Source organism: Anolis carolinensis, chromosome 6 (assembly GCF_035594765.1).
Source record: "Anolis carolinensis isolate JA03-04 chromosome 6, rAnoCar3.1.pri, whole genome shotgun sequence".
NCBI classification, from domain to species: Eukaryota; Metazoa; Chordata; class Lepidosauria; order Squamata; family Dactyloidae; genus Anolis; species Anolis carolinensis.
Window position 1 is genome coordinate 82,041,134 of NC_085846.1, and position 26,767 is coordinate 82,067,900.

Sequence of the window (26,767 nt, forward strand, 5' to 3'; positions counted from 1 at the left end):
AATCTTTGGGGTAGGAAATGCCAGGCTTTAGCTTTATATAGAAAGCAAAACCCTTGGGGTATGAAATGCCAGTCTTTCCCATTGTGAAAGAAAGCCATTTAGCTCGCTTTCTCTAGTTCCAGTTGTTTCTACTCAACTAATAAACCAGCTGCAGGGTTATTGGGGTTGTATGTGTGTGTTGTCGAAGGCTAAGTCCAGACTTATATCTGACAATAACAGTCGCCATTTTTTTAAAGTGCTTTGATTTTTAAATAATAATAATTTTGTGCTGTCGAAGGCTTTCATGGCTGGAATCACTGGGTTGCTGTGCATTTTCCGGGCTGTATGACCAAGCTACAGAAGCATTTTCTCCTGACGCTTCACCAACATCTAATAATAATTTTGTTTATGTGGTTGCTGTTAGCCCTGTTTCTGAAATGGTGTTATTTTCGTACATGGCTTGGGATTGGGAATAAACCGACAGCAAATACAAGGAAATATCTTTGGGGTGAAAGAGTTGGTTGAAGCTGTTGAAGAACAAAAGGAATGGCAGGAAGTCTGTCTCAGTCTCACTGGCTCAGCCATAGAAGAGTCTGGCGTCGGGGAAAACACCACTTTGAGTTGGATTTGGGGTGTCGTTTGGGGTGGGCTGAGGGAAGATAAAGGGGCTGGCTGGCTATTTCTGCCCAACAGTGTGTTTCTTCTGCAGCTTCCGCAGAATGAATGCCTTGGTTTATTTTAAAAGCGTGGAGGGAGAAAGAGAGAGAGAGAGAGAGAAAATATAACACCCCAAGCCAACCCACTTCCAGCTAACAAGCCTTGGCTGAAGATGCTATTAGGAAAAATTCAGAGCCATAGAGTGCCATAAAAGAAAATGACGGCTGTAACCGTTTATGGGGTGTAAAATACTGGAGGGTTTAAAGACAAGAACTCTGGTTTTACGTTGGAATATCCAGAAAGGAGTGTGATAGGGTTTTTTTTTTCCAAAGGGGAGGGGTTGTTGTTTCCCCTTTCTGGTCAGAGGTGTTCAATTAGTTCAAAAAGGAACTAGTTTTCGTCTAGCTAATTTTTTTTTAGAGGAAGAAAGAGGAAGGGGCTGGTTGTTAAGGGGGAGAAGGGACCCCTAATTTATGCCTGGCCCCATGGTTTGGGATGTTGGGACGCCCTCTGTTGTTGCAGACGGTGGGGACTTCAAAGAACCGGCCTCAGAAGCGTGTAATAAATGCCGGGTCTGCAAACTGTCTGGAATTCGGCCCTTAATGAGTTTACAACTGTCCAGCCACAATTAAGATTTCTCGACAAAAGCCCCCTTTCATTTGTTTTGTCTGGCTGTTTCAGATAAAGCGGGTCTGCGGAAATAGCTCGCTTTTATTAGCCCCGCTCTCTTTCCTCTGAAATGTAGGACGTTTATCTTTAATGAATTTGCCGCTGGAACCTTTAGCAAAAAAATAATAATGGCTACTGCAAGGCAAGGCAGATTATTCAATGCATTTGCAGCGTGGTTGGTATTAGAAATATGGGCTCCTCGGCTTGGTTTTATGGCTTGTAATGACTACAATGTAACAGCAGATGGCACTGTTGGTCCATGAAAACAAGACGGATTCCGCCATGAAAGCAAAGGGACGGATTCTAAAATGTCGACTTTAAAAAACCAGTACATGCGGTTGAGAAACCAGTGGCTCGATTTTAACAAAGGAGGGAAGGAATGACTGTAAATATGTGCTCTGGTACCTAAATGGCTGCGTCCACAGTTAATTATATTGGGTTTAATCTATCTGTGGTTGTAGTCACCCATTGTGCTAAATTCTGAGGATGTTACTTTCTGAAATTTCAGTGGTTAAACTATTTTTATTTGATATGTAGTCAAAGGCTTTCTTGGCCGGAATCTTGCTGTGAGTTTTCCGGGTGCTATGGCCATGTTCCAATAGCATTCTTTCCTGACGTTTCGCCCACATCTATGGCAGGCATCCTCAGAGGTTGTGAGATATATTGGAAACTAGGCAAGGGAGGATTCTATATCTGTGGAAAGTCCAAGGTGGGAGAAAGAACTTTTGTCTGTTGGAGGCTAGCGTGAATGCTGCAATTAATCACCTTGATTAGCATTGAAAAGGCTTGCAGCTTCAAAGCCTGGCTGATTCCTGCCTAGGGCTATCCTTTGTTAGGAGGTGTTCACTGACCCTGATTGTTTCCTGTCTAGAATGCCCCTGTCTTCTGGGTGTTGTGTTTTATTTACTGTCCTGATTTTAGAGTTTTTTAAATATTGGTAGCCAGATTTTGTTCATTTTCATTTTTTCCTATCTTTTCTCGAATATTTGCCATTGTTTAGGTGAAAACTAATGAACCCTACCCTCAACAAGCAATTTCAAGCTTGTGTGCATATTAGCATATATGGTGATACCTTGGCAGATATGTATCTGCCTATCTACATATTGTGTAAACATGGTATAAAATATATTAATCTTGGCACAATGATTGAACTAGGAGTGGCTTAAGCTCTCTGTGTGTGTGTGCATCAGCTAACAAACCTTGCTGTTGTATACCTTTAATTTGTTTCCGATCATGGTGACTCTAAGGCAATCCTATCACAGGAGTTTCTTGGCCTGGTTTGTTCAGAGGGAAGGTTGCTTGCTTTTGCCTTCCTCTGAGGCTGGGAGAGTGTGACTTGCCCAAGGTCACCTTAGCTGAGTGTGGATCATAACTTCTTGAGTCCTTTTTCAACGCTCAAACATGTTGGCTCCTTATGAGATATCTAATAAGGTTATATTTTAATAATTTAAACTAAAATGAAAAATTATTATCAGATTAAGTAACCCATGGTTAATTTAATTGGCTAATTGGTATGGCTAATCTATATCCCCATGTAAGTATATAAAAACAGATACATATATCTACAACGGATATGATGGCTGAGCCTGTAGTGTGAGTCACAGATGTCTGGCATTGAACACATTGGAATTTACTTCCAAGCAAAGCGCACAAGATTGTATTGGAAAAGTGCAAACCTAGTATGTTTACTTGCTTCCCAAGAACTATGTGCATGGAATAAAACAAACATTAAACCTTACTGAAAACATATGAGCACTTTTACGGCTGGGGTTCTTTAGGCCCCTGATAACTATTATTACTGATAACTGATAATTTTACATGCAAGTGTTCTCTATTGTAACAAAACCCAATAAAGCTGATTCCTTTATTAGGAACAGATATCTCCCTTCAAGGCCAGTATGGTGCAATGATTTGAGTGTTGGACTAGGATTTATCCAACACTGGGAAACCCATTGGGTGGCTTTAGGAAAGTCACACTCTCTCTTGCCTTTAAAGGAAAACAAGGGCAAAACCCATCTGAACAAAACCCAAGGCTCCTTTCTACACTGTAGAATTGATGCAGTTAGATACCACTCTAACTGTCCTGATGCTATGAAATCATGGGATTTGTGGTTTGACAAGGTCTTTCTGCCTTCTCTGCCAAAGAATTCTGGTTTTCCTCTCAACTACAAATCCCAGCACTGAGCCATGGGAGTTAGTGATGTCAAACACATTCAGTCTATAAGGTAGATGCAATTGCAATAATAATATTCATAATAATATATTATTTAATAATAAAAAGTATTATTATTGAATATTAAATTATTATTATTGCATATTAAATTATTATTGAATAATAAAAATATTATTTAATAATAAATTATTATCATTTAAGTAATACTTATTAATAATTAAATAATTATTATATAAATTATCATTTCAATTGAATTATTATTAAATTTTTACCTGCCTCTCCTCGTGGCTCGGTTACAGCATTAATAAAATATAATAAATGACTAATATAAGTCAGAAAGGGCTTGAAGACACACAATAACAACACCTTCCTCCATGGCAATGCAGCAAGCAAGCCAGCTTTGTTTTTTTAAGGGGGGCATTGTCTGGGCCAGCTTAAATATGTATTTTCCATTTTTTGATGACTGCCCCGTCTACATGCGTTTTCCTCCTGTTCTGAGGCTTATTCTGAAAGGACTCTCTTTTCGCTCAACCCAAAGGGAGGCTTCCCGGCGAAGCAGCAAAGGCTGCGGATTTTGCTTTGTTTTTTTTTAATCTGAGCTTTATTTACCGGCGGCCGAGATTCTCCAGCAGATGTTAGCGCTGCAATAAAAGGCTCCGCTCGCTTCCTGAGCCGTTTTGGCTCTGTGGGACTCGGTTTAATTATATTGTGCAGATGCTCGGAGTCTGATGCACCGCGGGACTGAAATGCCTCTGCAAATCCATTCTGGAGCTCTTCCCTGATCTTTATTTACGGTTTCTCTGATCAAAAATTAATATCTCTTTGGCTGGCTCCATCCATTCTCACGTGACCCAAGATACACAAACATTCATCCCGAAGGCAGATGAATGGAATGAGATGGTTTTTTATTTTTTATTATTTTTTTAGTAATTGGCCTTCTAAATGGCTGCAGGAGTGAATGTGATGCATCAACATTAGAGTCAAGGAAATAATATTATTACTGGAGACGCACCAACAGGCTGCATCTCCTTTGGCAAAGAAAGGACGGTGCACAGGGATCCAATCGACCTATTTGTATTGAATTGGGCAAGGAATTTGGTTTTGTTAACCAAGAAGAGTGCGAGAGAGAGGAGGATATCGATCACATCCAATTTAAAAATAAAAATGATTGTAAACTACATATAGGATGGAACTTACCTGTGTTTAATATATAACCCTACTGGGGCATAGAATTTATATGCACAAATTAAGCTCCATAATAGGCTCCATAATGTAATTCTTGCTTTGAGGGTGTGCTTGCACTTTTAATGTTACTTAGTGATGTTATTCTAGGTCTTCGTGCGGAAGCTTTTAATACAACTCACTGATATTACCCTCAACTATTTTAGACCAGTTAAGTCATTCATATAGCTGTTTGAGTAGAAGGTTCAATGTATATTGAAGACAACAAACTGATCAAATGCCATAGCATTTTTTATTGAGAAACACCAGGAAGCATAAAATAAAATAATGTCTATCCCGGAAACATTTTATTTCAAATCAAAGAGCATTACTGAAGGAATTGAGAGTACAGTGGGAAAATGTAACCTGGGGATTATAAAACCTTTGTTTTTTTTAATAATCACACCAAGAAAATTACACATAAACAATGCAATAATTTGAAATAAATATGAGTTGAAGGTGGAGAGAGAACAGGGGGTCCATTAAAACCAAGCAATATGGGAGATTCATCATTATTCCTATAGCATTGGCGTTGGGATAGTCAAAACAGTCTTTCCTACTATGATTATTCTGGAACTAAGAATCTTTATTTTATGATTAGGGTCTTACTGGAAAGTGAGATTCTCTGAGCGATGCTAGGTTGCAGGTTTCATTATAAAACCCTACATTGTAGATCACTAGTGCGAAATTTACTAAATTCCTATGCTTGCTAGAGGTATTGTTGGCGAAAATGTGAGTTTTTGTGTTTCAAAGCGTGATCCAAACAGAACCAAGAGACAAACACTTTAAAATACCGGCAGTTGAGATGATCTTTCAAGAAAGAAGGTTTAGATCTCGGCCTAAAATACAGTTGCATTTAACTGTGCCTCCGAAAGACTATACAACGCCATATCAGTACCCAAGTCTAGACTATTGGTTGTGTTTACTGATAGTTTCTTCTTGCATCTTACCTTGGTGCCACCAGTGAGGCTATTTTATTGTTTCAATGAGGTTTAAGTCAGCTTCTGCAATCGCATCTCAGGACTTTTTCAGAGGAAAAATGTGATATGTGGAATTGATATCCCGAGTTCACTATTTCTTTAGTCCCCTTGGATAAGAGTATCCACCGGCCTTATAAACAAAGGAAAGGCAACAAAGGAGAGATGCTTCTGTTGACGCCCAGAATGGAAAACACTTCTGCCTCTAGTCAAGAAAACTATTATTGTTGTTGCCATTATTTTTATATGCCTTTGGACAGCTCCATTTGGACAAGGCCTTCTCTCTGTCTTTTCCGAGGTATAGTTATGGGGTAGGGGGCAAAATTCAGATCTTGCCTTCCAAATAAGAATGAAGGACTCCAATGATATTACCCTCCAACCCTCAGATTTCTAGCTTTGCAAAGAGTGGATGAAAGTAGTCCACACCTAGATATATACCGTGTTCCCATTTCCTTGCTTTCTCATTTTCTTGGGATGCTCAAAATCTATTTCCTAATGTCCGACTGGCTTTTTTGAGTGTCTTGCAATGATAGACATTTGGGAACTGATAGGGGAGTATCATTGAGGGCCCCATTTATCCTCTCCCCCTTCTCTCTGCCTCCAGTCTCCTCTCTGAACCCCTTTCCCATGCCTTTACCAGAACTGCACCCTCGCCAACCAAGGGTCGGTGCGAAATATCCCCAAGGCACAACTTTGAACGGGTGAGAAGAACCTCTTTGTACACACAGGATACCAAATTCTATCATTTAGAGGGAGAATTTCCGGGGGCAATTCCATTGTCTCTCTTCCCGTTTATGATGTGCAATATAAGCAGGGCAGTAAAAGCTGTCTTTTCCCGAAAACTCCCTCCTCGTCTGAAGGACGGAAACTCGTTTTATGATCCGTTTCAAGGCAGGATCCGGACGTAACCTCCTCAATGGGATCTGGGCTCCTTATTGCAGGGCTGAGCGTTTACAAAGGCAGGAGCCGGGATGTGTGTGGGGGGGGGGGACCCCATATCCTGGTCAAAACAACCCCAAAAAAGGTGTTGAGGAAAAGAAAACGAAAACGAGGGAAAGAAACGGGTCCAAAATGCATCCCAAGGCCCTTTTATTCCCCACTGAAAGAATTCCAGTTTTTATGAAAACAGGTGCTGAAAGTCCCTTGGTTTTATTGTTACTTTCCACCTCATTGTGTGTGTATACCTCATTATCTATTAAAACTTGTGTGTCTATGTAAGTACATTAAATCAAGGGTAATGTTCTGATGAGAGAAAAATGCATGCACATACCAAACCAGTTGCAAAATAAGAGGAATAATAATAATATATTGTATATGTATTTTTCCATGGCTATGTATATGTGTGAGGCTATGTATATGAATTCAAGGGTAGTGTTCTGATAATGGAAATTTACTTACAAAGCAAACCGGTTGTCAAATAAGAAGAATAATAATCTCCTGTTGTGTGTGTATGTTTGGGTGTGTATATTATATGCCTCTCCATGTCTATATACATTCACATGAAATCAAGGGTAGTGTTCTGAAAATGGAAAATCCATGTACAAAGCAAACCAGTTGCCAAATAAGAGGAATAATAATCTCCTATTGTGTGTGTGTTTGGGTGTATGTTTATATTCCTTTCCATGTTTATGTACATTCACATGAAATCAAGGATAGTGTTCTGATAATGGAAAATTCACCTACAAAGCAAACTAATTGCCAAATAAGAGGAATAATAATCTCCCATTGAGTGTATGTGTTTGGGTGTGTGTATATTATATGCCTCTCCATGTCTATGTACATTCACATGAAATCAAGGGTAGTGTTCTCAGGGGTGAAAATGTCATGCAAGAGGAAAGAAACTGCAACATAAGGGGCGAAATAATCACTCCCTCCATTGTATATGTGTATATATACATCCATGTCTACTGATACACATGTAATCCAGCCTCATGTTCTGAGGGATGAGATATTCCTGCTCAAGGAAAACCAGCTGCAAAAGAAAAGGAATAATAACACTGGCTCACACACATTTTGCTGCCTCAAATGTTAGCACTGTTTCCGAGACTATTTGACGTGCTGATTCCAAAAATGGCACTGATTTCCCCCTATGAGATACAGAACATATGCCATATACCAGTCTTCATTTGCTCACCCATAGGAAATCATGATAACCATATCCAAGAAACTAGACTGCGATTTTCTGAACCAATGCCTCAAATAACCCCAGAAACAGACAAAAAGAAAACCCAACCAAGAACATTTTATGTTGTGCTGTGTAATCCCTCCCCCACTGTATATGCATACCTCTATGTGTGTGTATATGCGTGTGCTTCTCTGTACATCTGCATGACATCAAGAGGAGTGTTCTGGGGGGTCAAAATGCACGCATGTGGAAAGATCTTGCAAGGCAAGGCAAACCAGCTGCAGAATAAGAGGCATGGTAACAACCACGGGGATCTCTTGATCTAATCCTTCTTGGAAGGAGAGGATCTGGAGGAATGAGACATGCGTTCTCGCCCTTTTGTGAGGAGAGGCGCTGAAAGATGTCTGTCTTAACACTCCTCTCTCAGAACTTTCTTCTCTTTCTTGTGTTTTGTTTTTTAAAAACAGCAGAGCAATTATCAACACAAGGAGACTGATGAAAGAGCATTTCTTTCCTAAGCCTTCACTCACCCCGCCTGGCACGCCAATCTCCCAATAAATCTAAGAACAAATTTGCAAGCCGCTTATATAAGCAACCACTCCATCCATAGATATGTATAGATCTACATGAAACGACTTTTTAATAGGCATGCATGTTGTTGGCGGGCTTCCTCCAGGAAAAACCAACCCACGCAGGGTTTGCAGAGTGTTTCCCACTTCATTGCAGCCTAGAAGTAGACCAAGAGAGAGAGAAAAGGCAAGTATGTGCTGGTGGCATGGGTTCTTGTGTGGACTTCGCGTGTTTACACTCACACATGTATCAAGGGGGGAGGCAAAATAACGCGGAACTGCAGCCCCCATCTTCCACAGGGGTCTGGATTGTGAAATGCCAATAATATAGGTCTTATTGTTATTGCTGTTATTGAGGATGCCTGCCATAGATGTAGGTGAAACGTCAGGAGAGAATGCTCCTGGAATATGGCCATACAGCCCGGAAACTCATAGCAACCCAGTCATACCGGCCATGAAAGCCTTAGACAACACATTGCTGTTGTTGTTAAAATTATGTGTTCATTGCTGGGTTATTTTTTATGGAAGGGTTTTATAGCCAAATGTCTGTTGTAGCTTAGCTTGGCCATTCCCTCCCCCTCCCAATCCCATCTCCAGACTATAGAATAGCCAATAATAATAATACCACATATGTGGGGCTGATGGGGTAATTTGCAGGGGTGATAAGGAAATATGATGTATACATTCAGTTTTATCATGTTTATTTACTGTATCGTTTTGTCTTATTTTAACTTACTACATAGAGTGTAATCAAGTCTTATCAAGCCTTATTGTTTGGTTTGGTATTGAGGTGTGGCCTAAGACATTTATTATTATTATTATTATTATTATTATTATTATTATTATTAAAATGTCTCAAGACATGGAAAATCAGAGTAGAGTGGTGAGGGGACTTCTCCCTGCTCAGAACTATACAGAAAGTACCTAATTCTACTTTCTGTACAGTTCTGAGTGGGGAGACGTTCTCTACCCACTAAGAAAATAGCAAACATAAAATAATATTAAAAGGAGGGGTTAAAGAAGAGGACAAAAATCAAGGTTTCAATGTGTTGTGGCAGGCTTTCATGGCCGGAATCACTGGGTTGCTGTGAGTTTTCCGAGCTATATGGCTATGTTCTAGAAGCATTATCTTCTGAAGTTTTGCCCATAGCTATGGCAGGCATCCTCAGAGGTTGTGAGGTATGCTGGAAACTAGGCAAGGGAAGTTTATATATCTGTGGAAGGTACAAGGTGGGAGAGAGAACTCTTGTCTGTTGGAGGCAAGTGTGAATGTTGCATGCAAATCTACTTTCTGTACAATTCTGAATGGGGAGAAGTCCCCTACCCACTAAGAAAATAGCAAACATTTAATAGTATTAAAAGGAGGGATTACAGAAGAGAACAAAAATCTAGGTTTCAGTTTCGAAGTCCTGGTTTTTGAAGTTTATTAGGGGAGCCCAAGCAAATAGAACTGGGGAGGGGAAATGGAGAAAAAATGGTAAAAATATATAAAAGAAAGGTGTTGTTGAAGGCTTTCACAGCCGGAATCACTGGGTTGCTGTGAGTTTTCCCTTGTGTATGACCATATTCCAGGAGCATTCCCTCCTGACGTTTTACCCACATCTATGGCAGGCATCCTCAGAGGTTTTGAGGTATATTGGAAGCTAGGCAAGGGAAGTTTATATATTTGTGGAAGGTCCAAGATGGGAGAAAGAACTCTTATCTGTTGGAGGCAAGTGTGAATGTTGCAATTGGACTTTCTGTACAATTCTGAATGGGGAGAAGTGCCATACCCACTAAGAAAATAGCAAAAATAAAATAGTAATAAAAGGAGGGGCTGAAGAAGACGACAAAAATCAAGGTTAGAGTTTCCAAGGTGTTGTCGAAGGCTTTCACAGCAAGAATCACCGGGTTGCTGTGAGTTTTCCGGGCTGTATGGCCATGTTCCAGAAGCAAATGTCAGAAGAAGACGCATATGGAACATGGCTATACAATCAGGAAAACTCACAACAACCCAAAAAAGGGAAGGGTGAAAGGACACAAATCCAAGTTTCTAAGCGCGGGTTTTGAGTTTCCTAGGGGAGAGCCTTCCTCCCCTCCTCCGCGCGGGTGGGCGCTTGACGCGGGTTGAGACCCCTTCCTTGCCTTTGAATTTGCGACTCCCCTTCGAGGTCCACGCGAGGTCCTCTCCCTCTCTCTCCCTCTCTCTCTCCCACCTGTGATGCGGGGCGGAGATTGGAGGACGGGGTCATATGACGCGTCACGTGGTGGCGGCGGCTCCTTCCACCCCCACCCTCCCCCACAAGAAAATGGGGTTTGGTGTAAATCTGGGGGTGTAATGTTATCATATATCACGCTACCTCGTAAAACCGACACCGAAGCCTACCGGACCACAAATCACCACCGGCGGAAAATTATGAGCTCTTCGTATTATGTGAACGCGCTTTTTAGCAAGTACACGGCGGCGGGGGCGGCTTCGTTGTTCCCCAATGCGGCGGAGCCCACGGCTTGCTCCTTCGCCACCGGCTCGGCCCGCAGCGGCGGCGGCTATGGGGCCGGGCCGGGCGCCTTCGCCTCCTCCATGCCGGCCTTGTACAACGTCAACAGCAGCCTCTACGCCAGCCCCTTCTCCTCCGCCTCCGCCTCCTCCGCCGCCGGGTACAGCCTGGGCTCCGACGCCTACAACCTGCCCAGCTGCGCCGCCGCCGCCGCCTTCGACCACAGCCTCCCCGTCCTCTGCAGCAGCAGCGGCGACCTCGGCCCCAAGGGCTGCGAGAAAGCCGAGGGTGGCCACCTGCACGGCCAGGCCGAGAGCAATTTCCGCATCTACCCCTGGATGAGGTCTTCAGGTAGGAGGAAACCTGCCCAGGGAGGGAGAGAGGGGAGGGGAGGGGCGGGGGAAGGCCAGCAAAGTTCTCCCAAGGAAGGAAAGAAGGAAGGAGAAAGAGAAAAGGGAGGGAGAGAGAGAGAGAGGGCGCGCCCGCCTCCTCTCTTTTAATTAGAACCGAGGCGCCATTGCCTCCAAAGCCCGTGGCATTGTATGTAAATGAGCCCCATAAAACTTTTTATAGCCCAATTAATGGGTTCTAGCCTCGTAAATTTATTTCACTCACTTTGTTATGGAATGGGAGCCCTGAGGTTGGAGGTTTTTTCAATCCTCCTTCTGATATTTTTTAAATCCACTCCCTACTTTTCGATGTCCCCAAAAGGTAGGAAAAGGTGCCCCCTGGCACGCATAGACTGTTAGTAAAGACTGAGAAGCACTGGAAGGAGTAGAAGCGGGTTGCTTTGTTTTGGAAGGTTAGGCATATTTGAGTCGACCCCTATTCCTGGACTCATGACTCATGCATTCCTGGAGCAAAAATGTGTGACCTTGTCTTTTTATGCCATTGAAAAATATATCTCCCTTTGTCCAAAAGCATGGGAAAGAAAGGTACATCCGACTGCATTCTTTGTGACTGGATCTGCACTGCCAAATAATGCATTCTGTGGTCAGTGTAGACCCACACAATGCAGCTCAAATTATATTCAAGCCAATATTTTCTAAAGGAGGAGTAAAAATGGTATTTTAGCTTCTAGGAGCCACAGTTCTGAGTTCTGGGTGGTGTCTGTCCACCTTTAATCTTCCTTGGAAGTCTGGAATGTGAAATACCACCCTATCAGCCTTCCCAGTCATTTTCCTAGCATTAGCAATATTACTATTATATGGTCAGTGTAGACCCACACAATGCAGCTCAAATTATATTGAAGCCAATATGGTCTAAAGAAGGAGTAAATATGGTATTTTAGCTGCTAGGAGCCACAGTGCTGAGTTCTTGGTGGTGTCTGTCCACCTTTCATCTTCCTTGGAAGTCTGGAATGTGAAGTACCACCCTCTAAGTCTTTCCAGTCGTTTTCCTAGCATTAGCAGTATTAGTATTAAAATTATGTGTTGAAACTCGAAGGTCTACCCCAAATCTTCTTTTGGGGAGCTTTAGACAAGTTCAGACTGTGAAGGTAAACACACTGAGGTCTCTGTAGGCAAAGAGATTTCAAGGTGACTTCAACCTGGGACTAAATCCCATTGAATCCCAATAGTATCAGCTTGAGAGTCAGGAAGCAGTAGGTTGCATTGGAGGAAGTGGGGGCTGAAATAGATCTGTTGTCGAAGGCTTTCATGGTCGGAATCACTGGGTTGCTCTGAGTTCTCCGGGCGGTATGGCCATGTTCCTGAAGCATTCTCTCCTGACGTTTCCTCCACATCTATGGCAGGCATCCTCAGAGGTTGTGAGGTCTATTGGAAACTAGACTAGGGAGGTTTATATATCTGTGGAAAGCCCACAACCCTGTTCTGTTGGAGGCAGGTGTGAATGCTACAATTAAACATCTTGATTAGCATTGAAAAGCCTTGCAGTTTCAAGGCCTGGCTGATTCTTGCTTGGGGGAATCCTTTGTTGGGAGGTGTTAACTTGCCCTGATTGTTTAATGTCTGGAACTCCTGTTTTCAGAGTGTTGTTCTTTATTTACTGTCCTGATTTTAGAGCTTTTTAATACTGGTCGCCAGATTTTGTTCATTTTTATGGTTTCCTCACAACCTCTGAAGATGCCTGCCATAGTTGTGGGTGAGATGTCAGGAGAAAATGCTTCTGGAACATGGCCATATAATCTGGAAAATTTACTGCACCCACTGAAATAGATCTCTTGATATCCTGAGTGACATTTAACTCAGGAAAACCAACTTTCCTGTAGACTTGTAGAAGATAACCCTGGGAGATCTGTGTGCTGCTTCTCTAAAAATGTCTTTGTCCTTGGAAGGGGCAAGGAAGTGGTGTCCAAGCAGGGAATGACAGGACATGGCTTGCAAATTCCGAGCATTGCTTCAGCCAGATCGCAATGTTTCCGGCTCCTTTAACTTTCTCCTTTCCTCCTCTTCCTAACCTCTCCACGCAGGTCCGGATCGGAAGCGAGGCCGCCAGACTTACACCCGCTACCAAACCCTGGAGCTGGAGAAGGAGTTCCACTTCAACCGCTACCTGACCCGCCGGCGCCGGATAGAGATCGCCCACGCTCTGTGCTTGACGGAGAGGCAGATCAAGATCTGGTTCCAAAACCGGCGCATGAAGTGGAAGAAGGAGCATAAAGAGGAAGCCCCCGGAGAGGGAGGAGAAGGTGGAGGGGCCCCTGTTGCCCCTAAAGACAGCACACCCTCCGCAGCCTCCGTGGAGAAAGTCGAGGAGGAGGAAGAGGAGGAAGAGGAGGAGGAGGAAGAGGAGGAGGCATAACCCGTTGGGGTGTCCTTCTCCCAGGAGCAGCCGGTTCTCTGGTTCTCCGCTCTCCTGTATGCACGTGACAGTTGTAAAATCCCCCTGAAACGAACCATGAAAAATACAAGAGACCCTTCTAATGGCCATATAAGGAGGCGGGAGTGGGGGGTGGCTGGAGAGTCTTTTTAATCCCCCTTTCCCCTTTCATCCTAGGCTGAAGTAGGTTCTCCATGGACTGCTATGCTGTCACTGTTTTTTTCCCCTTCTTCTTGTGACTGGATCGCTCGATAAGATTTTTACTGATATTTGTGACAGGAAATATATATATAAATATATGTATATATAAAAGAGAGGTCCTTACTTGCACAGAAAGGGGTGGGGGTGGGGAGAGAAGTCCCACATAATGTATCTTATCCTTCCAGATAGAAACTACCTGACTATACATTAGTCCCAATCAATCCCGAAGGGAGAAGTGCATTAGGTTCATACTCAAACTACCTAATTCGAGGCTGTATTTCCAGCTCCTGTGTTGTTGCTATTTTTTTTTCTGTGTGTTTATTCAAATAACCTGGAAAAGGGGTAGCGGGAGAAATACTTGAGAGAAAAAAGTGAATAAACCACTAGACTACAATGTTTCCTACTACCTATGTTCAAGACTACCTATTCTCGAGCTCCGCCTACCTATCTCCCATACGATGCTGTATTTTATTAATGCGGGAGGGGGGTTCAGGGAGGGTTGGGAAGGGAAGATGACAGGGAAGTGGCTTGTTTGTAGAACTGAATAGTAGAGAAGGAGGCTTCCAAGGAAGTGGCCAGGCCTCCCTAGTTCGAATATAGTATTTCACGTGGAGTATTATTGCTAGGTCTAATTTAAAAGTTTCTTTTTAAAAATAAAATAAAATAAAATAAAATAATATATTTATTCCATGCTAAGCGAGAAGCGGTCCTCACAAGTCTGCGCTAGTCCGCATTTTCGCATTGCAGTGATTGTACAAAGCGGCTCCATCTTTTCTTTTGCCATTGACGTCCTTGATGGCCAAATTGATATTTCATTTTTGAGTCTTTAATTCCATGTAAGTAATAACAGGAGGAACAAGAAAAGGGAGCATTTCTGTAGGTGGCTGTGTATGTACCCTCATCCTTTCCTTGCTCCTATTGTTTTCAGAATGCATTAGATAGGAAAACGCAGCTACAGTTAGTTAACGTCGTTTAATTACTACATCTTGCTCACCAGAAGGAAACTTTTGCCTCTTGTTGTCTGGCAACGCATTTTATAATATACTATATTCCTTATCAGTTGAAATAGTCTACCCGCCAACCAGGGAAGTTCATATAATACACTATATTCCTAATGGATGAAATAGTCTACTCTCCAACCAGGAAAGTACACGCTTTTAAGGGGCCACAAGACTCCTTTGCTGTTTGTGCTTCAAGTTGCAGCATGAGGCAATATTTTTTGGGAAGAGGTCTGTTTTTTTTTTTAAACTGTTTGGAAAAAATAAAGATAACACTTCTGTAGAAATCAATCCCACTTTTACAATTTGAGCTATGCTTTATTCATGAATTGTACAACATGGGTCTGATTTTCCGTTGTGTTCATTGTGAACATTGGGGTATTTCGTGTGAAAATGAGGGGAGGAGGGTGCGGTCAATGTGTTCTATGTTATTCAGAAATAAAAAAAAATACTTGTTGACAATGAATCCTCTTGTGTGTGTGTTTGGACTCAAAAGATATACATAAACAACCAAATGCTAAGTTCTCAGCACAGAAATAAAAATACTTGTTGACAATTGATCCTCTTGTGTGTGTATTTGGACTCAAAAAATATACATAAACAACTAAATGCTAAGTTCTCAGCAAATCGTTCAATCATAGAGTTGAAAGAGACCACAATAAACCAGAATCCACAGCTACCCTAATATTTAGTTTGACACATTCGCATTCCCACACTATATGCATAAACCGCCCTTTCTGTTGACATCCATGCCAGCACTGACCAAATATTAGAAATCGATTGGGTGATAACAAAAGAAATGGCGGCTTTGGTACAAAGAGAGGGAATGGGAAATTACAGGAAAATAAAGGAAGCAATAATTGAGTGCACACAAGCTATGATAGTACATTAGGATGGAAAGACAAATCAAAGTGGACAATAAACAAATTGTATCAGAATATGGTGGATCAAATGGAATTCGAAATTATGGGTGTAAAATCAAATTAATCAAGAGAAGTTGAAGAAAGATGGAAGATGGTCAAGAATTATATTATGAATAAGTCTAGAGGTCAGGCCGTAAGAAATAGGATACAAATATTATATAGTATCTAAATCTATAAAGATTGTTTCAAAAAGGATTATTATGTAAAAAAAATCCTCACGGTGGTGGGAATGTATATGTCCTAAAATTAATATAGATATTAAAAATTTAATATATATATTAAAAATTTAATATATATATTAAAAATTTAATATATATATTAAAATTTAATATATATATTAAAAAGAGCATCCACAGCTACCAAAGCTATTCGCGGCTTTGACTACGTTGGCAAAGAAGGCCAACACAATCCTGTTTTTCCAGGATAATTTGCCTAGGAGTTCAACTTAAGTGTGAAGCTTTGAGTCTGGTTTTACACTGCCACATAATGTCAGTACAGAACCATATACAATACAGTTCAGACTGCATTATATGATAATGTAGAACCAGCTTGAGAAATCTATGAAATGATCCACTTGCTAAGTACAATTCCAAGCCAGGAGGCCTCTCTTTAGGATAACAAGGGCAAAGAGATAAACAAATTTCCGAATTTGAATCGCCTGCAGCTAATTCCTTAGTAAATCTACATTCTGTTCTAAGAGATCCACTTGAGCGAGAATAGGACGTGGCCACAAACTGGTCTTCCAAAGGGACAAACTGAGATGTTGGGTTGAGCTGCCTTTTCCGAGGCTTTGGCGGAAATCCGCATTTAGGGAGGGAGAAAAGCGAGGGAGGGCCAATACGAAATTCCCCGCATTCAAATCCAGGAATAAGGGCGGATTTAACGACACTATATTGGGCGTTTCAGAGCCCTCAGAAAGATGGTTTGAAAGATCTTATGCTGGAATACTTCCCAAATGTTATCCCATGAAACATTTTCTTATTTTTGAAAGAAGGGAGGAGGGGAAATAGGCCAACACTGGGGTGGTTTCGGAATTAAATGGTAATAACCGGTCTAAAAGGGAAAGCTAGTGCTAAGGCTGCCTTGAAGGGAAGAAGAAAAGCAAAAGAAGCAGGCAGAGAAAGCTCAGTCCAAACTGTGGGTCTTTTAAAACACACACACAGAACCCAGGGCTGGTAAAATGGCGCCTCTGGAAGTCCTGCCTCTTTCTTAGTGATGAGGAAAGGGTCATAAATCCGTTGTTGTTTATGAAAATTTACAACTTTGCAATACAACTTTACGAGGGCTTCCTGTTCTCCATTGGTTGCCGATGGTCATGTGGATGGGAACCGTGAACATGAACTTTTTTATAATTTCCCTGGCGAGAATAGAGCGGCATTCTTTTGCTCGGCTCGGTCCTGCTTCGGATCTCTCTGCCTTTCAGTCCTCTCCTTCAAACCCCCCCCTCTTTTTTTTCTCTGCGCCCCTCCATACAGCCCCCCTCCCCGGTTTTCATTCGTCCTTTGTAAGTCAATAGGGAGCCGCGGACGGGATGGAGGTCCAGTCTGCAGCCTCGCATGGTCTTGGATGGCCTTTTCCAGCCCCTCCGTCGGAAGGTGTGGCATCTTGGATTCAAAGCCCTGGAGTGGCACGTTTTTCCTGGCGAATTTCCTGCTTCTTCTGGCACCAAAACGAGGGCGATCCGTCTGGAGGCGGCCAGAAGAGACAGCTGTCAAAGGGAGCGAAGGGATCCCCTCAAAGCAGACCCTGAAGGTGAGAAAGGCAGGCAACACAGGCATGAATGAACACAGGCGAACCTTGTGATAGTATCAGGCAGGGATAGTACACTGGAGCAGAACAGCCTTTATAACTAAGACACATGCCTATAGATATGTATTTATACGTATTGGACTTAGAATATATCATTGCAATCGATCCACCCTCATTTTCTATGCTATCTTTAACCTGCCTGACTTTGGAAAAAAAATAACCTTCTAATGAACCTATACCGGTAGTTATTCCATCTTAACATTGCATTTGTTCGACAGTAGGTTGTACATTTATTTATTACTGGGTTGTTTATTTTTTTAAAGAAACAGTCACATTTAACGCTCCTTTCTTAGAATCATCAAATTGAAATGTTTATATATTCGTGCGCATTATTTGTTTGCCTTTTCGGTATTTATTTGCAATGGATTTTTATTATTATTTTTAAAAAGACCACTGAAGTGATGGGTGCAAAGAACTAGACGGCGCCTCACCTTGTTTTGAGTTTCCAGTCGATGATTGATTATTCTAATCTCAGTTTGTGAGTTAGAGGGCTTGGTCGTCAGAGGTATACTGGTGTCATTTATACTGCCTAGCGACTGGGAAATAATATTGTGGCCTTTTAACAGCTCTATTCATTCATGATGTAAAAGCCTTAACTGCATTACAAAATATGGCGCTTTTTTCGAAGGGGGAAAAATAGATGAATGAACTAATAGGCCGTGTTTATATATATATGAAATATAGATGCCGTGAAAGCGCGTCGTTTTTTCATGTGATCCTTCCATTTTGTGTTGCTTTTCTAGAAAATGGTTTCCTAGGACGAAAACACTTAAACCCTTCCCTTGTTGAAATTACCCATTCTGTTTGCTAAGATAAGATGGAGTTGCTTTGGTTGTCCATAAACGATTGGGGTTTCCTCCGAGCGAGAGGATAAAGAATTGCGGGGCATTGCATTGCAGTGTGTGCTTGACTGCAACTGCAGAGAATGTCGGATTATTTATGGTCAAGCAGAGGAGCCGACTCAGTGCTGCCACAGTGTGGCCGACGGTGGTACTGGGCTCAGAGAGGGAAATACCAAACCCTGCGGGTGATCTGTCCCTTTAAAAAAAAAACTCTCTCTGTTTAACATTAATAACAGCACCCATAACAAAACAAAACTGGTTTTAATTGGCCTCCGGAAATTACATCCTGTCTGGTTATGTCAAGATTGAAAAGATGTGTGGAGGAGACGTTGGGGAAGGTGGGAACTGGAAGCTATTTTTCTTTGAACCCATATTTTATATGGAATGGGATGTTTGGACTCGAGCCGCGCCGACCCTGGTTGCTAATACACGTTCCCTCTAAACAAGGGCTAGGATTGCGAAGGTCTGTTTGGATTAGCCTCGGCACGCGAAAGGTGGTTCTCTGTTACCTCTCTCCACAAGAGTGGGATTTGCAAGTGGATTTATACCTTCGGGGGAAAGGGGCTTTTCAGCTTAAGAGGGGAGCGGCCCCTCCGCACCTGTATTCTAACTTTGTTTGACTTATGGGGTCGGATGAATGGAAACCGGGGTTTTTTCAGGGGGAGGGCATAAGGGGAGTGCGAGAGGGAGGGAGAGCCCTCCGCCTGTTAAAGTGGTAGTAGCCCTACATTTGGAAACCGGACTGGATAATATTTGGAAAGAATTCGCTAGCTGTGCCTGGTTTTGTCTGAACAGGACTTTTCTGGCTCTCTCCCTTCAGGACCTATGTGTGTTTCTGAGCATTCTGGATTTATCTGAAGTCTTGGGAGAAAGTGCTATGGAGTAGATGACCAAAACTAGCCAACTAATACATTCATTGATGAATATTTGTTGGGGAATCTGAGCTATTAGACTCAAAATAACCCTCAGTTGGGATGATTCCACCATAAATATAGCAGAGTACTAGACGTAAACTTCATAACCAGCCTAAACTTAAGTGTGGTGTGAAACCGAACAGTATTATTCATTAATTGGATGGCAATTGAGGGTTTTTTTGCGCTGCGTTTGGAGAAGCCAAGAGGTCCAGTATTTTCCTACTATATATTCCAATATATTTCTCTGTTTCTCAGTAAGAACGAAACCAATCCAGAGCAGCGAAATTTCTTCCTACTTGATTTGTATTTACAAGAGCTTTGCTCACGCTTCAGAGTTTGCTAGCTGCTCCTATTTATAATAATGGTCTGGACGTGGCATTTGCCTGATTAAAATGAACTGGAAGCTAGCCAGGCTATGAAAGTACTGGCCATGAAGCAGGGGAAAAAGTTATCTATATACGTGAGGACCCACAGATTTCACCAAGGACTTTACATTTACTGAGATTGATTATTGTTGTTTTATACCTTTAGCTATTGCTATATTTTACTGATTTTAACCAGGGGGTTTTGTAAAGCGAGATATTTATGTTGGCTGTTATTGTTTTATGTTATTGTTTCTGCAATGTTTGTATTTTGTGTGTTTGAACTTTTGAGTGCTTTGTAAGCCGCCCCAGTCCCTCTGGGAAATGGTGGCGGATATAAATTAAGATTATTATTATTATTATTTACCTATAACGTCAAACCAAGCACTATCTCCCCCTTTAAGGATTAAATGTAGGTTAATATTTACTAAAGCTAGTTTTTGAAACTTTCCCTTCCACTTGGGTCTCTCCTGTTTTGTTATTCTTTTACAGCATCTAGCGAAAGTTATTTATATGGGTTCTTAGGAATGGTTCCTGTTTGTTTTTTTTTGCTTCTATATCCACCCCAGCCCCATACTTTCAATTGCATTTATAGGTGACCCTTTGAGGGGCGATGGGCGAATTTCTTTAGAGTGAGAAACAAGATCATTGTTGGAGGCAATCGAGAGCTCGGTGTGAAACTCCAGTTAAGGGACACAAACAATGCCCACAATTAGAAATTTAGGGAGGGTTAAGAGAGAAGAAAGAGCGGGGATGTTTTAACTCACTGCTGTTTTATAGATACCGCAATCACACTCCGGAAATGAAACATAGCAGTTTACAAGAGGCACAAAACCGATGGCTTTTCGGGCCTAGGGAGAGCCAGTTAGTCCTTTGGAGCCCATGAAAAGCCCAGGCCCCAAAGAGGCCAGTGTGAAAAGTCTCTGAACAATTGACCAAAAAGGAAAGTGAGATTCAACCTTTTGCAGTGCACATTTATTTGGAAGCAAGGCCCAATTAACTCTGGGTGTGTACACACAAAACACAGCCTTGTACTGCTGAAATTCATGGGATCTTTCTGACTTGGCCTGTAGTACTCTCCTCACTTCAACTCTAGATCCAGTAGTATATTGTGAAATTATGACCAGGATTAGAAAACAAATAAAAACCTCTTGCCTGTCTAAAAATTAAATTCACATTCTATAACCATGAAGGTAACAATAGCTATTCTATAACCATGGAAAGTTGTTGATTAAATAAGTAATATTTTTACTAATTCTTGAGATGCTTGGCTCTGTTGTTTTTCATCATCTAAATCCAGATACTCATAGGCCAGAAATGTGCCTATCTTACTATTGAGATAAAATACCAATTAACAGAAACATGGAGGGGTTTTTTTTTTAAACTAAGACAATCTGGGCTCTTCGAAGCAACTGATAAGCGCCTTGATCTTATTCAGATACCTTTGAAGCACAGGCTTGGCCAACAAATGAACAGAGGTAACAGCAAACACCACAACAGTGTGGAGAGACACCACTTCCTGTCTGGTTCGTGATCTACCGATCAAACGATCGAGTTCAGCTTTAAGAGATAAGCTTAGCCTCGGAAGGGTTGCAAAAGGCAACAAGAGATCAGTTCCGCTTCCTTGTTGATCCAGAAAACTAAGCGCAGCTGGACGTTACACTTCGCTCCTTATATTCCGGTGGGAAACAATTTCAGATTGTTTAAAGGGTTCAAGGAAGAGGAGCCCGCCTCCTGGAATCAGGCCTGGTTGAGGAAGGGAGGCACTGGATGTGTTGTCGAAGGCTTTCATGGCCGGAATCACTGGGTTGCTGTGAGTTTTCCTAGGCTGTATGGTCATGTTTCAGAAGCATTCTCTCCTGACACTTCACACTATAGCAGGCATCTTAAGAGATTGTGAGGTCTGTTGGAAACTGGGCAACATTCACCCTGCCTCAAACAGACAAGAGTTCCTTCTCCCATCCTGGACATTCCACAGAGATATAAATCCCACTTGCATCGTTTCCAACAGACCTCACAACCTCTGCCATAGATGCAGGCGGAACGTCAGGAGAAAATGCTTCTGGAACATGGCCATACCGCCCGGAAAACTCTAAAAACCCGTAACCAGGTTGGAAATCTTCCTATTCAAGAACAGCGAAAGCTCCACAACTTAAAAGAGGCCAAACAAGGACATTGGCGGGTCCTGATGCTTTTCCTATGTGTGGATCTTGGGAGGTGAAGGGCTGGAGAAGGGAGGATTTCCTTAGGGACGCTGGTTTGTGCCTCACTTTGTAAAAGGATTTCCTTCCGGATGGAAGGTGCTCCTTGCTCTCTCGGCAGCCCTCCCTGGGTGTGTTGACTTATTTCCAGCCCCGTCTCCTTCCCAGACACGCAGACATGTGCACCCCCCCTCCCCAGTTCTCCTCCAGGAGCGACCCTGCTCCTCTCCCCTCCCCTCCCCGTTCCTTGGGCATCTTCGCCGCCCCATCGCTCCCGCAACTAACTCCTCCTTTGGGCGACCATTGGCACCGCGCTGCCCCATCCATCTGCCGGGCTCCGGAGGTGGGGAGGGTGTTGTTTGTAACTTTGCTGCCTCGGTGGCGGCGGATCCCAGGGGAGAAGGCCCTCCGCCGCTCTCTCATTGGACGCCCGGCCGTCAGCTGGTGCTATTTGCTGCTGTCGCTTTTGGCGCTCGGCCATCCAGAAACAAACCCCTCGCATGACTACTAATAGTTATATAGCCAGATGTACTAATACACAACAAATCACGGGTATTCCGGGACCTGGGGAGCTTCCATGAGTTCCTATTTCGTGAATCCCCCTTTCCCGGGGAGCTTGCCCAATGGGCCCGAGACTCCCTTCCTGGGGCAGCTGCCCCTCTACCCGGCGGGCTACGAGGCGCTGAGGCACTTCCCCACCTCCTATGGGTCCGGAAGCTTGCCGGACAAGACCTACTCCTCCCCTTGCTTCTACCAGCAGTCCAGCAACACCACAGTCATCTCCTGCAACGACTATGGCGCCTCGTGCTTCTACTCGGAGAAGGAGCTGGGCGGGGGCGCTTCCTCCTCGCCCAAGCCCCGGGCCCACCACCCAGGGGACTACCTGCCCTGCTTCGCCAACGCCAACCAGCCCTACAAGCCCGAGGCAGGCCCCCACAAAACCCTCAGCGAGGAAGGCAGCGACCGGAAGTACGCCAACCCTGTTTATCCCTGGATGCAAAGGATGAACTCCTGCGCGGGTAAGTCAGTCAATGGGACGCTCCCAAAGGGGGGTGGAGTAGAGAGAGGGGGGTGGGGAACTGGGGTGCAAGGATTATAGTGGGGGGGGGGGGAGAACTTTATTTTGGTCAATGGGAAGCAATGGCACCTGCAAGCCAAGGGTAACCTGAGATAGTCTCTCACGTTCTGCCTTAACCTGACACTTCAGTGGCCAAGAAAAATGACTTTATGAGCATTGCCTCAAGTCTTTACAAGCCAATCAAGGTTGCAACAATTAAGACATTTGCTTGGAAGCAAGTCCTAGGAAACTATCTGATGATGATAATGATTAATAATAATAATAATAATAATAATAATAATAATAATAATAATAATAATAATAATACACATAAAGGTTGTAATGGCTAAACCATAGGCTGGATTTACACTGCCATATAATGCAGCTTAAATTGCATAATATGGTCAGTGTAGGCACATTTGCAGCACTTCAATGGAGCTCAAGCTGCATTATATGGGTCTATCTACACTGACACCAGGAGATACAGAGCCAGCCTTAAGAAATGGGGCCATAAAGTGGAGCCCACGACATGCCAGTATGTAGAAGAGCAAACCACAGACCACCTATTACAATGCAGTCTGAGCCCTGCCACGTCCACAATAGCAACACCAGAGGCACTCCATTGGACAGCTGCTGGTCAAAGAACATTTAGTATAATGCCAAGTTTTTAACTTTGCTTGTGTTTTTAAATGCATTACAACTGTACCCTCGGTTCGTTTCTGACACAATAAATAAATAAATAGATAGATAGATAGATAGATAGATAGATAGATAAACAAATCTACACTGACCATATAATGCAGTTCAAACTGAATTTCTGGCAGTATAGATCCAGCCTTACTTGGAAGCAAGTGCCAAGAACATTTTAAAATAAGGGATACTTCAAAAGCAGTCGATTTTTAATAATAATAATAATAATAATAATAATAATAATAATAATAATAATAAATACTCAAAGACGTGCCTCCTTCCCTTGGTCTCAAAGACTGATGTGTAGGAATATGTCCTCTGTATCGACTGCTCAATATGTTTGTGAGACATTCTCTCTCCCCCCCTCCCTTCACTCACTCATTAGTGTATAAGTATTAGCTATTGAATGCACGTTTTCCAGTAATATGTGCGCAGACACAAATCATCTCCCAGGGACAGAGGGGACGGGAAGAGAGGAGACTTGATCAATTGCCAAACTCCCATTGATTTCATTGCGCCAAAATGTTACCCTTTGTCTTTCTTAAAGTGGAAGTTTGCAGCAGGAAAGGAAAATACAGTGTCCAGTTTTAAATCCCAGTAACATTCGCACATCATTTTAAAAAATACTAATAAAAAATAAAATACAGCTTTTTCAAGAAAAAAATAGAAGGGGAGCCACTTTGTAGTCATTGCAAGATTTTGGAATGAACTACAATGTTTTAAGGTTTCATTGAAAAAATAATAATTTAAATTACTGATTACATACCTTAATTTCTATCCTAAATCAGAAAGAAAGAAATATCCCTTATTTTAAAATGTTCCTGGAACTTGCTTCCAAGTAAGTCTGGAACTACACTGCAGTTTGAACTGCATTATATGGTCAGTGTAGATAGACCCATATAATGCAGCTTGAGTTACACTGAACTGCTCTAAATGTGTCTACACATTTATCATGCAATTTAAGAAAGAAAGAAAGAAGCAAGCTTACAGCAAAAATCCACTTACTCGGAAGCAGATTTGACTGAAACTCGAGGAACCAGCATATATAAATATGCCTTAGAATCTAATGTCAAATTTCTGAAGTTAGAAGCTTCGTATATCAGGACTTGGATCCCAAGTAAAGTTAATGGCTTTTGACCCATACTTATTTCAAAGGAGAGTTAAGCAATGCCCTGCCTGAGAGCAATTTCTATTGAAGAGCAATGGAGCTTCAGTGTTTAAATTTGGTTGGATCATGCCCAATGACTATAGGTGTTTGTGGTTACCACACAAAGAGGTAGAAAGTAGCCACATGGTCGTATGCTCCATGTGTACATGTGCCTTATTTGTGTACTATTATGGAAGGAATGCAAGGATTGCACAGGAGATGATATTGTGTTTCTCAATGTTTTGTATTCAATATTCTGCTACCAGATTATAATGACTGGGAAATAATTAATTCTGGAAATTAGACTCAGGGATGAGGCTGTATGTGTCTTATGCAAGGAGGAGGCTGAACAAAGCAAACAGGTCTCTTGATGTTTTTTCCCTAGCTCGAAGGCCTGCTCCTATTGAGATCATATTGTCTTTGCTTCCCTAGGTACAGTGTATGGGACGCACGGGAGACGGGGCAGACAGACCTACACCCGGTACCAAACCTTAGAATTAGAGAAGGAATTCCATTATAACCGCTATTTAACCAGAAGGCGACGGATTGAGATTGCCAATGCCCTCTGCCTTACTGAACGACAGATTAAAATCTGGTTCCAAAACAGGAGGATGAAGTGGAAAAAAGAAAGCAAGTTGATCAATTCCACTCAGCCCGGAGAAGAATCAGAGGAAAAGCCAGGGGAGTAAAATCATGCTTTTCAAAAAAGTTGCCACCTCTTTCCCCTTTCCCATGCCTCTCGGTTATGTTCCTCCTTCCAGTACAATCCTCTGCAATTATTATTATTATTATTATTATTATTATTATTATTATTATTATTATTATTATTTTCAGCCTAAGGACTCTCAAAGGCTTGATGAAAATATATGCCTATTTATAGCTCTCTATATATTTGCAATTAACTGTGAAATCTTGTCTAGAGCATTATTGACTGTAAAAGTGCGTGATGTACATAGTCGGGTCTACAACGTATAGGGTGTTTGGAGTCTAGATTTTTTTTTTTTTACAAAATGCATTCAGTGTTCAACATTTGAAAGTCAGCAGTTGGACGGTTTGGCTTCTAGAAACACATAAAAGGCCAGTAGGTTCAAAGGGAAACCTCCAATTTCTAGAGAGACGAGTTCTCCAGCCTCTTATTTATGACTCTGCTGCTAACTAGGGATAGACTTATTGTTGCTTATTGTTCTCCCCCTTTTCATCTCAGACCAAAAACCCATTTATTCCCGCAATTTCAGCTGATTTCAAGGTGGCTTATTTAAATAAGTTGCCTGCCGCCATGGCAACTTTAAGGAATTATAAATGTTATGGATTGGGAAGCGGGAAAGATATAATTATTTGCAGGTATAATTTGAATCTAGAATTAGAGACAACACTTCTCCCTCTCCCAATAAAAGGGGAGGGGACATTTCAGCACCTTTTTTGTTGGATGGAGCTGTTGATATGAATAATTAAGAGATTCAAAATTTAAAAAAATACTCCCAAGTCTTGCCTTTCTTCCCCACAGTCAAACTACAGGGTGGAAAAAATATTTTAAAATTGGAGGGAGTATATCTGCAGGCCAGCAGTGAGTGAGTAAAATAATTATGCATCATAGAGGTTTTTCCTCCCCTTTGGACACTGTTAAATTCCAGTCTCAGTGCTTTTCAAAATCTAAATCCAGCCATGATAATGATGAAAAAGGGTAGAAGGCGGCACACGACGTGGTGTTAATCCCCAGTACAGTGCAAATGTATGTTCGTATGAGTGTTTGGCGTCCATTATGTATATGTCTATGTATATATAGAAACCTGAAAAAATCTTTTATTGATGCTATGAAATCTTGACCGCTGGGGCCACGGCTCTGGATATAAATAAAAGCGATAGAATGACTTCTCTTCTCTTCAAAAGACCATCCTCAACTTATATTTATGCGAGAAAAGACCTCCTGGTGCCCACCCGTGCATAAAATAACTGGATTTTTAAAAAGACAATATCTTTCAAATTCTACTACAGGAA

The 26,767-nt window shown here is 42.2% G+C and overlaps 3 protein-coding genes across 7 annotated transcripts in view; all 3 read left to right on the forward strand.

The window, feature by feature from the left end:
* Positions 1-3,962: 3,962 nt before the first annotated feature.
* hoxa7 (homeobox A7) lies at positions 3,963-15,387 on the forward strand. The gene is made up of 2 exons (XM_003224926.4): positions 3,963-11,198; positions 13,279-15,387. The coding sequence occupies exons 1-2, from the start codon at positions 10,571-10,573 to the stop codon at positions 13,608-13,610; spliced, it is 960 nt and encodes a 319-aa protein (XP_003224974.4). The 5' UTR covers positions 3,963-10,570; the 3' UTR covers positions 13,611-15,387.
* A 1,929-nt stretch (positions 15,388-17,316) lies between these two features.
* On the forward strand, positions 17,317-26,640 carry hoxa6 (homeobox A6). 3 transcript variants are annotated; one of them, XM_062957845.1, is made up of 3 exons: positions 17,317-17,502; positions 22,636-22,897; positions 25,205-26,640. In XM_062957845.1, exons 1-3 carry the CDS (start codon positions 17,317-17,319, stop codon positions 25,459-25,461), a joined length of 705 nt encoding a protein of 234 aa, XP_062813915.1. In that variant the 3' UTR covers positions 25,462-26,640. The 3 variants fall into 3 exon arrangements, with proteins under 3 accessions (XP_062813915.1, XP_062813916.1, XP_008115254.3); XM_062957846.1 differs by having other exon boundaries at positions 22,639-22,897; XM_008117047.3 differs by having other exon boundaries at positions 17,499-22,897.
* Positions 17,382-26,767, forward strand: part of hoxa3 (homeobox A3) — a 63,290-nt gene continuing 53,904 nt past the window's right edge. The window contains exon 1 of one of the 3 annotated variants that reach the window (XM_008117050.3): positions 17,382-17,502. The gene's annotated coding sequence lies outside the window, so the exon portion shown is untranslated. The remainder of the gene's footprint in view (positions 17,503-26,767) is intronic. The other 2 variants (XM_016996018.2, XM_016996019.2) reach the window with 2 other exon arrangements.